This window comes from Cyprinodon tularosa, unplaced genomic scaffold (assembly GCF_016077235.1).
Source record: "Cyprinodon tularosa strain WSP-4 unplaced genomic scaffold, ASM1607723v1 ctg16, whole genome shotgun sequence".
Lineage (NCBI taxonomy): Eukaryota > Metazoa > Chordata > Actinopteri > Cyprinodontiformes > Cyprinodontidae > Cyprinodon > Cyprinodon tularosa.
In genome coordinates, this window is record NW_024038437.1 from 721,027 (window position 1) to 738,167 (window position 17,141).

The 17,141-nt window shown below is 37.7% G+C and overlaps 1 protein-coding gene across 1 annotated transcript in view; it reads right to left on the minus strand.

Annotated features, from left to right (window-relative positions):
• The window catches only part of kcnq1.2 (potassium voltage-gated channel, KQT-like subfamily, member 1.2), a 312,827-nt gene that overhangs the window by 89,313 nt on the left and 206,373 nt on the right, over positions 1-17,141 (minus strand). The window contains exons 17-19 of the mRNA XM_038280410.1: positions 16,780-16,874; positions 14,000-14,040; positions 9,911-9,972 (exon numbers count right to left, since the gene is read on the minus strand). Of these exons, the coding sequence (XP_038136338.1) occupies positions 9,911-9,972; positions 14,000-14,040; positions 16,780-16,874 (198 nt within the window). The remainder of the gene's footprint in view (positions 1-9,910; positions 9,973-13,999; positions 14,041-16,779; positions 16,875-17,141) is intronic.

The following is a 17,141-nucleotide window of genomic DNA, read 5'->3' on the forward strand; positions in this document are numbered from 1 at the left end:
TTAGGGTAGTGTTGGCCTAGTGGTAAGAGCAGTGTGCTTGTGCTCTGAGAGGGTTGCAAGTACCCGGTTCGACCCCCACAGCCTGCACTGTGGGTCCCTAAGCAAGACCCTTGTGCCGTTCCCCACACAATGTCAGCCTACTGCTCCCCAAGGGGGTGGGTTAGATGCAGAGGTAAATTTCTCCAGTGTGAGATTAAAGAAGGTCTTTTTTATTTTTTTAGTTCATCATCTAAAGAAAGAAACAACTAAAATGGTAAATGGCATGTACTTATATAGCGCCTTTATTCAAGTTAGGAGACTTGACCAAAGCACTTTACACTACATTCATTCACCCATTCACGCACACACTCACACACTGATGGTGGCAAGCTACATTGTGCCCAAGGACACGACACTGAAAGTCAGAGTCGGGGCTTGAACCGTCAACCCTTCGATTTCAGGGCAAACTCCTACATCCAACGCCACTGTCGCCCCATAAAATGCAGATATATATGGTTTAATCAAATTTTACGGACTGCTCTGAGCATGTCCGATGACGTCACGTAAGCATTTTAACGGAGAAAAGTTAAAAAGCATCAAAACTGTCAAAGTCATAAAACATTTTTTAAAGATGTGTATTAGCATTCTTTAGTGAGTTACAGACAAAAATAAGTAATTTTAGTACCATAATTACATTACCCCTGTATATCTGGTTAAGGATGCACAAATGAGCTGATAGTACGGATGGTGCTTCAGGTTCGGGTAGTGACAGACCGTGAAGTTGGCTGCTTGAGGCTGCATGGCACTAAAACATTAGCCTGACAGCAGCCAGCAGGGAAGGTTATTCTCATGGGACTCAGACAAGAGGAAAAAGTGATCATTCAATTAGAATAGTCATCAGTCATTTTTAAAGCTTATTATTTCATAGCATTTTCACTCTTTTTATAATTTTTTTGGTTTCATCATCTTTAATGTAATATGCTATATTTGTGGGCTGCACAGTGGTGCAATTAGTAGCAATTTTGCCTTTGAGCAAGAAGGTTCTGGGTTCGACTCCATGCCAGGTGTCTTTCTGCATGGAGTTTGCATGTTCTCCCCATGCATGTGTGGTTTTTCTCCCTTGGGTACTCCGGCTTCCTCCCACAGTCCAAAAAATGACTGTTAGGTTAAGTGGCTTCTCTAAATTGTCCTAAGGTGTGTGTGCATGGCTGTACATCTTTGTCTGTCTCTGAGCTGCCCTGTGACAGACTGGCGACCTGTCCATGGTGTACCACCTCTCACCCATAGACTGCTGGACATAGGCACCGTCCCCACCAGGACCCTGATTGAATAATTGGGAGAAGATGGATGCATGTCATATTTGGATTTAATAAACACCAGTAAGCCTCTCGTATTTCAACATTGACAGTTTCCCAATTTAATCAGTTTAGAGAGTTATGCTAGAGTGATACTCTGTGTAATGTGACGTTTATGTTCGTTTTTATATCTGTTTTTCTGTGCAACATCACCCGAACAAGCAATAACAAAAGACAATAAGCCAAACACCAAACCACGACAAATTAAATTTACTTTTTTTCAAGGCTATTTTCTAACTTCATGTTGCTGCTGCCTGTGCTGCAAAACTATTGCTAGCTTGTACATCAATAGTGAATAAATGTAATCTTAGAAGCGTAATGTTCATGTCTATGTTTCTCTTAGTCAGTTCTACCGCCAAAAAGTTTACAAATAGTATCTCAATTTTAAACAATAGCAATCTGTGAAATTGAACAATAAGCTTTCGGTAAGCTCTTTTATCTGCTTTCCCCTACAAGACAGAGCAGCAACCCAGAATGCGTGGCTATTCCCGACATAATCTTTACATCCAAACTCTTTGTTAATCACAGACAGTGTGACACATTTCCAGGCAGTTTGAACTAGATCTAAAAAAAAAAGTTGCTAATTATTTTCACAACATTTCACTTGAACTTGATATTCAGCCCAAACCGTGAACTAATTCTGCTCTCAGGCAACTTTCTCTCTCTCCCCCTTGAAAGGCCATGCTGAAGTCCAGGCCACTGTTTGAGCTTGTCATTTGGGTATTTTTCATCGAGTGTGCCTGACAGAAAGATAACACACTGTCACAGAGTGCCATCCATCTTTGTTTCCAAGTTACTCTTAGAGAATTCAATCTCAAGAGTATGGGGTTAGACACACTGGTGATTAATCAACTCCGTGCTCATGTGGGTGTGAGTGTATGTGTCCAAATCGTTACGGGTCTTTGTCTGTGAGTGATAAATCAATGTCCAACCCAGTACAGAAGACAGAACGCCTTAACCCCTATCAGCCCATACAAGATAAATTCATCTAGAATTGTTTTGCAGACAATACTTTGACAGGGAAGTTATGCTATCTTACTCAGTTGGAGCATTAGGATGACGGTAAACCTGCAGGGTTATCGAGCAGAGGGAGTGGAAAGGGGCTATCCTCAAGGGAAAAAAAAAAAAGAAAAAAGCTGGCGGCTGACCAGGAGAGAGCGCTGAGACAGGCATGGGAACACGTCTTGTGCCCACATAGACATCAGTTCACAGTTTATGAATAATTCTTTGGACCTCTGGGAGAAATCCTATTCAAAAGTGAATCAACTGTGACACTAAGGTTTTGCTTGGTGAGTGATTGGATTTACGTCTATGAGCAACACAGAGAGGATGGTGTAACTAAGAAAGCTGGGGAGCTATATAAAGAATGTGAAGTCATACATAACAAAAGTATCACTGCAGGAGATTCTGGTGCACACAAGGGATAAAAGATGGAGATTAATGATGTAACATGCTTTCATTATACCATAGTAGTTATAATCAAATTATTCTCAAATGAATTACATTTCCAATTAATCTAAATCTATCTAGAAATGAATCACTCCAGTCATGTTTTCTCCATTTAGCCTTGCTGTTGATTTTTGACTACTATCATTGTCCTTTAATTTACTTAAATGGTTTAAAGTATTGCGTTCTGAAAATTGTGGCCTATGAAACAGTTTCTAAAAATAAAGCAAAACATTACATGAAAGAGCAAATTTGTGCTAAATCACAACCACAGCTTTGGTCTGACAGAAAACACTATCACTGATTCTCAATAATATAAAGTGAAGGAAGTAGGAAATGATTTTAATCTTAAGTTGATTGATCTTATTGATCGAGTAATGAAGAACGAAATAAAAGTAGTACATTATTATATTTGAACTTGTTGCCCATTGAATTAAATACTAACTGAATAAAATACAACATCAACAAAAACATGTTTGTTTTTTTATCCATTACTAAACAAGATATATTTAGAAAATAAAAAAACAGGTTAATATGTTAAAAAAGCTGATATATGTGAAACACTGTCTTGATTACCATTGTACAGAGATCTAAAATTACCACTAAAAGACAGGATGTCGCTCTGACCTGCTGTCAGACATTTTTCACTTTGTTTTAATGAAGTTGAGAGAAAATGTGATTAACTCTGTTTTTAGCATAATCCGGCAGGGAGATTTCTGTTGTTAAATAGACGCTATCTAGGTGATAACCTAAGGAGTTCTTGGGGTGTTTACATTTACAAACAAAACCACAATATAATGCCAGACTGGACTCTGAATCGATTCATGTTTCTTCTTCGTCATGCCTCTACTATGGCATTACTTCTCTAAGTAATACCAGTTAGCCTCTGCCTTGATTAGTTGCTTCTTCTAGTGGATGCCTGTAACATTACAACACTGAACAAAATTCTCTCAAAGCCGAAATAATTTAATAACCACAAGGAACAAACTAGAATCTTATTAATTTTTTTATTTAGATTTTTTTTTTAACCTTTATGTTTTTTTTTTTGTTTGTTTTTTTAAATACTCATGATACGATTATAACTCTATTAATGAGATCAATGATATGTAAATACGATCAAGTAAAATGATACGACTGGCATAAAATCAAATACAAACAGCATAAAAATAAAACAACAAGCCGGTTACATCTAGGCGTAATCGGAGAAAATGACAGACAAAGTGTGCTCCTTATGTCCAGATAGGATGAGTCTTGAACTGAATTAACCTGTGTCAAGAGGCACAGATGCACCGACTGATGTAATTGGGAGAGAATACCACAATTTTTTATATTTTTCAAAATAAATCATCACTGAGAATCTGATTGTCGATAAATTATATATATATATATATATATATATATATATATATATATATATATATATATATATATATATATATATATATATATATATATATATATATATATATATATACATGACTGTTTGACAGCCCCTCTGCCGTTTTTTTTTTTTTTTAACCTCTGCTGTGTGCGGGTAAGGCGAGCGCCGATCAGTCAAGTTAGTAAAACAAAAAACACTTAAGAAATAAAATATTGTTCATAAGTCGGAAATCGCGAGTCTCGGTTGAGTCTGAAGTCCTTCAAATGCAAGTCTAAGTCGAGTCTGAGGTCATTAAATATGCGACTTAAGTGCGACTCGAGTACGAGTCACAAACTCGGTGTCCCCATCTCTGGTCTGAATGGACTAATAGTAGTGCCTACGTTAATAAAGCTAAAAAATAAACGGGACGAAATCTGTGTTTTTCTAGAATAAAAAACAGCAACTGTATAAAGTAGCAATGAGCCATCCATCTGAAGCTCTACTAATAAAAAGTTACTTAGACACCATCAGTAGTTTTTTTTTACCTTAATGCGGAGGTCTTCAACAGGGGGTCCACGACCCCTAGGGGGTCCATGGAGGTACTAAATGGGGGTCGCAAAAGTTTTGGTTTATTAGACTTTTTTTTATATTCCACTAATTGAAATGTCTTTAAATCCACATTAACATGAATTCAACAGACTGTAGTAAACAGATAAATGGAGGCAGAATATGTCTTTCATCAATGCATCAATGCACACATTCAGCGACACACAGGAGCTCCTTTAATCTGGGCACCATTTCATTCACAACACCTGTCCTATCAGAATCAGAAATACTTTAATAATCCCAGGGCGAAATTACTTTCATTACATTACTCCATCTGTAATAGAGTGACTATAGGACTGGTTTGATATAACACAATTTCATACAATATTTATAATTAGGGGGTCCCCGCTCCATTTCACCATCAGTTTGGGGGTCCTTGGCCTGGAAAACTTTGAAAACCCCTGCCTTAATGCATCTGTGTTTCATTAAGCCAATTTAAAGAAAAAGTTACTTTAAGCAACAGCTAATGTAAGTAATGGACAGATGTGTAAGGTCTGAAACCTAAGTTAGGCAGATGTAACTACTATCATAATGCTTTTAAAAGATTCTAAAATATGTAAAAACTTTAAAAACAATTTTCTCCACTGCATTCCCACTTAGCCTCTAAAGCCTGACTAACAATGTGAACACTCATTTTAAAGGGCTCACAGGGACCCTATTGTCCTTTTTACTAACAGCTGTGGGTTTTCAGAGTCCATATAAACTAACCTACACCTCTCCATGATTCAGTTTGTTCTTTCTGCCTGTTAATGAATTGGCTTGTCAAATACACAGAGCAGAGAAACAGCTTCAGTCACTGTCTGTTAGTCTGCTAAAAGTGGAAAACACTAAAGCACTGGAGGGACAGTTGGACGGAAAAGTTTTACTACAATTGTTGCTTATTTTACTGCAACTTATTTGTTGAACTTACAAAACTAAAGTATAATATAAAGTCTACATTATGAAATGTTTCTTCTTAACTGTTTAGGCAAACAGTACTTGATATCAAGCTGCAGAAACCAACATCATAGCAAAAGAAGGATTTAAGCATTTCAGCACAAAATGATCTGTTATTCTGAGCAGTCCTTTGAAACACCATTATCTCCAGAACACCGAGAGGAACAAAACTCTATTTCCTTTTGTTAACATTTATATTGACTCAAGATCTAGAACTGATGTCTAATGAACATCTTTTAGTTTGTGTAACCAGTGGCGAGGGTTACTGTAGTTCTAAACCATCTGAGTAAATAATTATCCTTTGTGTCAATGGTTAATCTCATCCGTTCTGAGTTACTGTAGAGTACAAAAAAATAATAGTTGTTAAGGTAACATTACACACAGTACCTAGAGCTTTCTGGTAATGTTTCTCGATAAGAGTTCTCTGGTAAATAATAACACTAACAACAATATACTTAATATCTGAAAGGGGGCATTTAATCTAAAAATTACAGCTTGAAAAAAATCTTGGTTTTTGCAGAATCCAATTAATCCTTAAATCTCTTTCAAATCAAATAAACTAAAACTCTCTGTGACAGTTTATTCTTTTTCTATAAAAGAAGTGACATTGCAAAAACTTTTGGCCATTCAAATTTACATTACATAGATTCAGAAAAATGAATTATTTTCCGTCGTTAACTTATTGATAACTCACTACTCACACCTCCATCTTAATTTTGTATCACTTATCTCCGACTTGGCTACCAAGCTTTAAAATACAAGTTTAGTTTTGATACTGTCAATAAATTGGTTTCATGTTATAAGCAGTTCAGCATGCATCTGATGTGAGAATATTAATGTAAGTCTCGAAACTAGCATGTGTCAATGTTCCACTTGTTTGTCACAGTAGAGTGATGTCTATTATGTACTTTTAGTGAGGACAAATCAATCAAGATGATATAGGGGGGCTGTTCAGTCTAGTGAAATAAGATGCTAATGGCTAAAAAAGCTATGCTTGTAGTTTTAAATCTAGTCTATCCATCAGTAAATGACAACATACATGTTTTGTCCACTCCTTTCTCACTGTGCTTATGGAAACATGGGTCAACAGGTTCGTACACCTGCTGCCCAAGGGGGGAAAGGAAGCTCCCCTGTAACAGGTGTGCTGCCTTATATGACCATCAAAACGGGATATTCACACAAGTAGAAATGAAAGACGGACAGTGGGTGGGCACTGAAGAGAGAAAAACAGTAATTATGACGGATTTATGGATGACACACATTCTTGCAGCTGTCTTACTGTTACACCTGTGAAACTGGTTGAGGTACCAACACAAATGCAGCATTGATCAGAAATAAACTCCGTTTTTAAAAGTCTACTGATTTGTTTCTAAATTATTCTCATTTTATTTCCATGCAGTCTGGATACACGGGGAGGATAAAAGAGGTGAAACAGGAGGGACGTCATCCTTGGTAGCAAACACACTTCTAAATACAGGTTTACATTCACAATCAGGAGACCGTGAATATAACATGAAGGCCATAGCCAGTGGGCCATGACCAAGTCTGAGGGAGGTCTTCAGGCTTTTAATGCACATTGGTTCTAGATCATTACTCCTTTCTCCAAAACAAAGAGGTCTGAAAATGACTAACGCATGCAAACAGCCGTTGTGATGAGCGCATAGAGACAGTAAGGTAAATACTTGGGAAAGTGAGGGAAATCCTGAGGTGGCTGACCTGAATGGGGAATGAATCACTGCAGAATGCATTGTTCTATTGTATAGAATTTGTTTTTATCTAAGACCAACCACATATAAGGTTGAGCATTCAATTCAAAACAAGTTCAGGCGAAAACATAAACAAATTAAAACTAACATCTGTTTCAAAACATCATTATATCCACAAAGAATTTAAACAATCTTTCTTTTGATGATGCAATATTTGCGTTTGTGGCACTTTTGGTCTCAGGTACAGTATATTATTTAGCCAAAGGTACTCACTAACCTGCCTTTACTTGAATACGTATTTAATTCTATTTTAATTCAATTCAGTTTATTTATATAGCGCCAATTCACAACACATGTCATCTCAAGGCACTTTACAGTTCACCAGATCATACAGTCAAATTGATTCAAAGTCCTCTATTTAAAGAAAACCATTTGATTGCATCGACTCATTGACTCAAATGCAATCCTTCACACTAAGCATGCTTATAGTGACCGTGGAGAGGAAAAACTCCCTTTTAACTGGAAGAAACCTCCAGGAGAACCAGGCTTAGTGTGAGCGGCCATCTGCCGAGGCCGACTGGGGTTCAAAGAGACAGAAGCAGAGACACAAAAAGCAGCTGTAAAAGGCGGCCCGTCCAGGAAACACACAGCCAGGAAGACATAATTGACATCCCTTCATTAATTAATTATGTTCTGTAGGATGATGGTCAAACCTTTGCATTTTTACTAGCTTAACATTTCCTGGGAAGGCAGTGTACAACGTTAGAAACGTGTTTTGGAAACTGCCATTCTTTGAGAACCACATTCTCTGGCTCTGAGTCGCATCTCTACTTCATCCCAAAGGTGTTCTGTTGGGTTTGGGTCAGGACTTTGTGCAGGCCAGTCAAGCTCATCTACTCCATGCTTGGTGATGTTACTCGCTTAATTTCCATTAACCATCAAATTGCGCCTATTGTTATTATGAAAATAAATTTGCTATAGAGAAACACTGCAATACTGAAAAAAACTCACGTTTTTCAATCAAAATTTTTAATGCCTTAATGAGGTGGCTTTTTTAATTTAAATTTTTTATATTTCACAAAACTGCAACACTTTTTTGCATAAAATGAGTCATGTGATCTGCAACTGGACCGTACTGCCTTGGACTGAGAAGAAGATTGGAAGAGTGGTTGGAGCATAATGGCTCCGCATATTTGGATTATTTGGAGGAGAATATTTTTTACATTTAATTCACGATGATGAGCACTAGAGCCATGGTGGAGATAGGGATGTATCTAATCTGTTTTCATCCATCACTGCCATGTTGTTTTCAAGAGTTATCGCATGAACGAACATATATGATAGGTGGCTCTGAGCTGCCTGGCTGTGGGTTTCCTGGACAGAGCCATCTATAGAGCTGCTTGATTTTGTATCTCTGCTTCTTTCTGTATGTCAGCTTCTGTCTCTTTGAACCCCAGTTGGCCTTTGCAGATGGCCGCTTACACCTAGCCTGGTTCTGCTGGAGATTTCTTCCTGTTAAAGTAGGGTTTTCATCTCCACTTTCGCTACAAGCATGCATGGTGTGAGGAATTTCTGAAGAGTAAATGAGTCGATGCAATCAAATGATTTTGCTTAGATACAAAAATTTAAACCAATCTGACTCCAGTATCTGGTTGAATTGTCACTGTAATGTGTCATAAAAAAAATCATTGATTATATAAATTATATAAAGCCTTATGCCTGCTGTTTAGAAGGAAGAATAATGTATTCTAACTGGCTGTATAAGCCCTAAGGTGTATACTGCATTTCATATCAAGACACAAGGGTTGACTGACACAACCCAAATTCCTGTTTTAATACCGGGCACATTAGATATATTGATTAGAGGACTTGCTTCAATCCAAATAGGAATGAATCCGTCTTCTTAGGTGGTTGAACTTGATTTGATCCAGGACATTTGTACACTTCATCACTGGGTTTATTTATTAAAAATGTGTACCTAATCTAGTCTAATATTATCGAACCAATAACCACCTTCCAATGCTGTATCTCAGTAGTATTTTCAGTTTTAATACAGAGCAGGTATCATCTAACTTAAAGATAACTTCATAAAGTGTTAATATCGCAATCTAGCTTAAAGAGTACAGCCTTCCTGTAAAACAGCTGAATGTTTTGGTTATGCCTCATTGAATAGATAGTTCACTTTTTAGCTTCAGTTTTGCTCTGATAACTTTTTTTGCAGAAAGAAACAAAGAAACAAAAAAACATTACATTTCTACAGCAGCAACTTCTTGGCAGGGATTTCCATGAAACAGAAAAGAAGCACCGTTACCCAGTAAACAAAAACACATGACAGACAATGGTAAACATTGCATGTTCTGCACAAGTTGAGTCATGAAAATATTTCACAACACCTCCTCATCCGATGACACAGAAAAGATATCAGTAAAAACAGTTCTGCTGTTGTACCATATATGCTGTGTCCTCTGAACACATAAATTAATCTAATCAGTCCAAACACACAGATACTGTGTCATGCCTACCTTATCTTCTAATCTGATCATTCGTGCCCCAATAGTTGGATATTCCTTATCTTCTCCCTTGCCTTGTTATTGAGAACAAAGGAAAAGAAAAAACATTTAGAAAACACTTTTTAGTTTAACTGACATTACATGATGACAACTCACCGACATACACTATATTGCCAAAAGTATTTGCTCACCCATCCAAATTATTGGAATCAGGTGTTCCAATCACTTCCATGGCCACAGGTGTATAAATTCAAGCACCTAGGCATGCAGACTGTTTTTACAAACATTTGTGAAAGAATGGGTCGCTCTCAGGAGCTCAGTGAATTCCAGCGTGGAACTGTGATAGGATGCCACCTGTGCAACAAATCCAGTCGTGAAATTTCCTCGCTCCTAAATATTCCACAGTCAACTGTCAGCTGTATTATAAGAAAATGGAAGTGTTTGGGAACGACAGCAACTCAGCCACGAAGTGGTAGGCCACGTAAACTGACGGAGCGGGGTCAGCGGATGCTGACGCGCATAGTGCGAAGAGGTCGCCAACTTTCTGCAGAGTCAATCACTACAGACCTCCAAACTTCATGTGGCCTTCAGATTAGCTCAAGAACAGTGCGCAGAGGGCTTCATGGAATGGGTTTCCATGGTCGAGCAGCTGCATCCAAGCCATACATCACCAAGTGCAATGCAAAGCGTCGGATGCGGTGGTGTAAAGCACGCCGCCACTGGACTCTAGAGCAGTGGAGACGCGTTCTCTGGAGTGACGAATCGCGCTTCTCCATCTGGCAATCTGATGGACGGGTCTGGGTTTGGCGGTTGCCAGGAGAACGGTACTTGTCTGACTGCATTGTGCCAAGTGTAAAGTTTGGTGGAGGGGGGATTATGGTGTGGGGTTGTTTTTCAGGAGCTGGGCTTGGCCCCTTAGTTCCAGTGAAAGGAACTCTGAATGCTTCAGCATACCAAGACATTTTGGACAATTCCATGCTCCCAACTTTGTGGGAACAGTTTGGAGCTGGCCCCTTCCTCTTCCAACATGACTGTGCACCAGTGCACAAAGCAAGGTCCATAAAGACATGGATGACAGAGTCTGGTGTGGATGAACTTGACTGGCCTGCACAGAGTCCTGACCTCAACCCGATAGAACACCTTTGGGATGAATTAGAGCGGAGACTGAGAGCCAGGCCTTCTCGTCCAACATCAGTGTGCGACCTCACAAATGCGCTTCTGGAAGAATGGTCAAAAATTCCCATAAACACACTCCTAAACCTTGTGGACAGCCTTCCCAGAAGAGTTGAAGCTGTTCTAGCTGCAAAGGGTGGACCGACGTCATATTGAACCCTATGGATTAGGAACGGGATGTCACTTAAGCTCATATGTGAGTCAAGGCAGGTGAGCAAATACTTTTGGCAATATAGTGTATCTTGGCAATTATCATAGAGAAAAAATTCAGAGCAAAAGAATGTATTTGTCATTGAACATATAATTTATTTTTATGGACTTTAGAAGAACCTAAACTATAATCAGCATCACTCATTTGCAACATTGAATGACATGTAAAGGCATGCAAAATGAGGATATGTACAATACAGTAGTACATAACTTAAAAAAAAACATTGGAGCTTTGTAGACTAAATCTAGAGAAAAATCTATGAAATTACATAGGATGTAATTAACAGGTTGATAATGTTATTGATTTGAAAATTAGGAAATGTTAAAATCTCTAAAATAACATTCAATCAAATTGCTATAGTATGCTAGCTTTTTATGTTATTTCATCATTACTCTGACTGGAAAGACATGTTTAACTCTCATTACATTTGCGACTACTCCTCCCCCTAAATATGAAAGCAAATTGCCTTCTATCCCAGTCAGCACCCGAGTGCAAGCACAGCGATGCGTACCGCTTAGAAGTTGCACTTTCATTTTTCACTGTCATTTTGATTACAAATTTTAAAGAAATTCTGTTTTAATCTATTTTGACCTATCACCTTTTCTTTCTTTCTTTTTTTTTTTTTTTACAGATGCATAGTGAAAGCTCTAGAGATTTTGCTGAAAATTTGCCCTCCTCAAGTTGAAATGACATTGGTGCAAAGGCCTGAGAGGAGAGAAAAAGTCTCAAAGTCTGCAACTACAACTGCACAGGTGTTTAGAGGCATGATGTCCTCTGAGGTAGATAGTTAGATAGATAGTAAAATATTTGAATAACCTAATTTTTTAGGTTTTAACGGCACTAGTCGCACTTTTTTTGTTTTTACAGTCGGCTGACAGGAAAGGACCATAGGTCAGATTCGATCCTGGGTCAGCCCCATCGAAGACTAAGGCCTCCGTCCTTGGGTCATGCGCGCTAACCAATGCGGCACCGAAGCACACCCCAAAATTTGATTTATTCCGAACGGAGCATCTTACCTTATTAACAAAAAGAGGGCAATTTTTTTAAAATTAGAAAAATTATAAATATTAAATAAAAAAATTATAAATATTAAAAATATTTCCCTACTCATGCATTGAGTCTGTGATGGGCTTTAAAGTGCATTTCTGGCTGGTCTTTGCGGATTTTTTAAAAATACTGCACATTTATTGTCATTACTTTTAATTAATATCTAATTCCACAAAGATGATGGGATAATCCAAATCAAACACATGATTTTTTTTTTTCTCTTCAGTGAAAATAAAGGTGTGACAACTTCCTTCTGCACTGCATGGACCTGAATGCACATCCGCTTGTCCGTAATTGAATGTCCCAAGTTGGATTTAGAGGCTTTTGTCTTGCACAGATGGGTTCTCCTCACTGTTTTCATGTTCTAGAGTCTAAATCCATGCTCTGCCCCATTCCAGTCAAAGCTTTGATATCAGGGGAAACCTTCACCAAATGAGGTGATCACAAGTCAACAAGATGAAGGGTTTCCTAATCAAGAAAGGACCCTCTTTAAGTGGAAATTCTGGCTGAAAATGCTCATTAATATGCTATATGCCACCAAGTAGTCAGAGTGTGAATTGCTCTCTGTCAAAAAAAAAAAACAGGTGACTTTCAGTTTTTATCAAATATATTTTTAAAAGCAGAAACAACAAATAAAACAGGTAAAATATAGAAAATATTTGGTCCTTGTATCTGAGCAGCACTGCTTATTATACCCGCTGCATGTGGCATGTCTAGCAGCTGTATTAAAGCCATTTGTTTTGGTATGTAGTTTCCTGTAGCTTTTAAAGTAATGTTTTATCATTTCTAAAATATCCTCCCAGGCCCTCTGTGAATGACAACATTCTGTACCTTAATAGGAAAAAAAAACACTTTAGATTGTCAAATATGTAATTAGGGTGTTTCCTAAAACCCAAAACCAAAAAAACTATTTTCCAATGCTTACTATGTTTTTAAAGTAGGTTGGTTTACAGCTTCCATTTTTTTAAAACTTTACTTGATTTCTTGAGAAACTACCAGCCAGGAAGCAGCTATAGGATAGCCTAAAATATTGTGCTTTGGAGAATTTTTTTAGAACTTTTAGAGTGTAAAAGTTTTTAGAGTGTAAGTGTGAGCTTTGGTCTAAGGAATAACTACTAGCCTCAGCTTCCAAGTAACTAGGATTTATACTAAATAAAGACACAAAGAAAGTTAGCTACCTCAAATACAATACTAAATTCCCTTTATAATTGCTAAACTCTATTTTTAAACCCTCTTTATCATTTCAGCTTGACACATTTTATCATTTTTACCCATTTCATGCCAGAAGGAACAGTTATTAATTGGCTTTGATTGTATTCAGTTCAGGTTTTCATCCTGCCAGTAATTTAGATGATACTGACACTTCAGTAGGAGTCGATGGAACCGACGGAACCAGTTACACAGCAAGAAAGTTATTTAACAACTGAGTGCAAGTCATCTGACAGCAATTTACAAAACGGTGCCAAAAAGTGGTAGCAAACAGTCCAACAAGCTTCACTGATGAGCAAAAAAGCCCACATCCACACAGGGATGTGTGCACAAACATCAGGGACCTCCATTTTTCTTGTATTTAGTCTGGTAGTGCATGTGCATGTGTGGGTCATAAACATAGAGGTAAAGTGGAGGGTGATGATTGTCTGTCAAATTTAGTTTGTTTCCTTGATGTTTACCTGGTAAAAACATTCCTGGTTTCCCCAAGGTGCCATCCAGTCTGAGAGAGAGCAGATAAAAATGGAGGGGGTTGGGGGGATGAGACACGTTTAAAGCAGTTAACATAGAGATTAATCTGGTTGCACAGCATGTTATAAAGGAAGAAAAACAACAACATGCATATTAATCTATCGATAAAAATAAATGAAGTCAGGTAGAAATATTCAACTAAATCTCTACATGGAAGAGCTGAATAATTTTTTGCACTCTTATTGCTTATGTTGCTCCAATAGAGTTACTTTATTTTTTTTAAATCTAATATTAGAGGTGCCTTTTTTTTCTGTAGGTTTTATATAATTTATCTTAAGTCTGGCGTTGAATTTTTCAATCACTGAAATAATGATTAAATATTTCAAAACTGCTCATACAAAGTGCCAAAAAATACATTTACCTTTACTTTATATTTTAAGCTGAAACCTTTTGAAATCCATTACAAAAGTTTAGTGAGGTTTTCGTTTTACACAGATGATCAGTTTATGAGAGTATTCAAGCTGAACTAAGAAGACTCAAAACATATTCAGCGAGTTTAGATAGTTTTCCTGTCCCCTCTTATATCTTATCTTGTTTCAATGTTATTACTTTATATTTTTTATGTATCATATATTTTAGTCTTCTAATTTTTGTAGAAAATGCACCTGCTTCCAAATCTACAGGCATTCCTAAACATCTGTCAGATGCCTCACAGTTATTTCATCTTTAACTTAATTTCCGCCATATTACAAATGTAGAAAAAATCAAACATTATTTGTTCAGCCATGATAAGAGTTTCACAAATGATATTGACATAATAAGTGGCCCAAAAAACCCCTCCCATATTTTTTGGTGTAAACATTAAGTTCATGATGTCTAGGAATATTTAATAGCCACACAACACAAACTGTTCCCCTAATAATACTTGATAAGTTCTTTTTTTTATTTTTTTTTATTAATTTTTCAAATTAGGAAAGACAAGAATTTATCACATTAACATGCAGATGTGTGTTAATTAAGGTAAAAAAAAATAGTTTAAATGCAGTAATGTACTATAGGAAAGATTTAATAACTACACTGCCTGACCAAAACAAAAGTCACCATCACGAATTAATTAATGCATTAACCCCCAAAATAAGAACAGATTAAAGGGTTTCATAAAAAAAAGCATTAAAATGGATGGACTGGTAATGCAGAGCTGTTGGCCAGCCTCATTCATTAGTCACACAGGTTAATTATCTCATTATCTCAAGAAATCAATAACTGTTTCCTTGTGACAATGAGATAATTATCTTGTTATCTCGAGAAAAAAATGAATAGTTTAACCATCATAACGAGATAGTTATGTCATTATCTCGAGAAGGCGAAGAAAAAGTCGATTACGACCGCTCTCGGTTTCCGTATTTTCAAAACAATGACACAGCGAATGGAATAACAGCTAAAGACGATCCAACAAAATATTAGTGTGTGGCCTCCTTTTTTTAGGTGGCAGCTTTTTATTTTTCCCAGGTGGTATATACATAACCTAGATAAAAGTATTAAATAGCTGAATTATGAGGACACAAAGTCACAGTAAAATAGCTAATAGTAAAATAGCTTTTTTAAACATTTTTGCCATGAGTACAAAAATTGTGAAATTGGTGACGTAAATCCTGTCTTTTTTCTTTAAATTAAGAACTTTAAGTTTTTTTTTTTTTTTACATTTGTATATTAATTATTACCATATTTTCAGACTATACAGCGCACCTCACTATAAGCCGTGCCTGCAAGATTTTTTGGAATACCTGGAAACACATATATAAGCCGCACTGGGCTATAAGCCGATGATATCTACTGAACAGTCTCCCACCAAACCTGTAGGGGGAGCTCTACATATAGCCCCTGGAGTAGGGACAAAGTAGAATGCTAGCTCCCATTAGCTTGTTGCCTCGCAGCAGTAAGAACCTCTACTGGGAGATGGGGCTTCATCATCTCTTTATTTCAGCTCTGCAGGAGTTGAGCCCAGTCTCTTCATTGGTTCTGCAGCTTTAATGCGGCAGATAAATGTCAAAATTTGTGAATTCAGGACACTTGTTGTCCGTCGCGCCTGCTGCCAGAATGTTCTTGTGCTAAATAGCAATTAGCCCCTTATTCTTTAATTTCTGGCTGCTTAGTGGAACAGTGGGTAGCATTTCTGCCTTACATTAAGAAGGGTCCTGGTTCAATTCCCGGTCTGGGGTATTCCTGCATGGGGTTTGCATGTTCTCCCTGTGCATGTGTGGGTTCTCTCTGGGTACTCCGGCTTCCTCCCACAGTCCAAAAACATGACTGTTAGGTTAATTGGCTTCTCTAAATTCCCCTTAGGTGTGAGTGTGTGCGTGAATAGTTGTTTGTCCTGTTTGTCTCTGTGTTGCCCTGTGATAGACTGGCGAGCTGTCCAGGGTGGACCCCGCCTCTCGCCCCTAGTCAGCTGGAAATGGGCACCAGCACCCCTCGCAACCCCAGCAGGGATAAGTATGATGGAAAAATAGATGGATAGATGGATTCTTTCATTTTCAACTTTGACTTCGCCCTCTGGTGATTAGGAAAAATCAGCACAAAAGCTACACGTTCTTATAAGCCGCATTGGTTCAAAGCATGGGAAAAAGTAGTCATAGTGGTATATGTTTTAATTGTTTACTTGGATTAAAGGTTGACCAAGTCAAAATAGCCGGGCAAACACCTAAAACGTATACTATGATTTTAAGATAGTAAGATAAGAAACAGGGGGAAACAAAGTCAAGGCTTTCACCTTCGCTGTAGCTCCTTGATGCGAACCATCATGTTTAGGTGACCCTGGGAATACTGCTCGATCACGTCTCGCACATCATAGGGTTTCCGGGCTTGCTGCGGATCCACACACATGAACACACAAACACACACACAAGAAAAACACACACACACGGTGGGACACAAAGCCATTGTCAATCACAATCTCTTGTTGCTTGGTCCCCCGAAAACATCCCCCAACCCCCTTGGGTGCAAAGAGTTCATTGTGAGCTCAATGTGTGTTTTGTGTGAGTATGCATGTGTGTGCATATAGTATGTGTGTGTAGGCTCTGAAAGGCACATGGTCATGTAGAGAGGAATCGTGTTCAGGTCCTTTCACAGCTT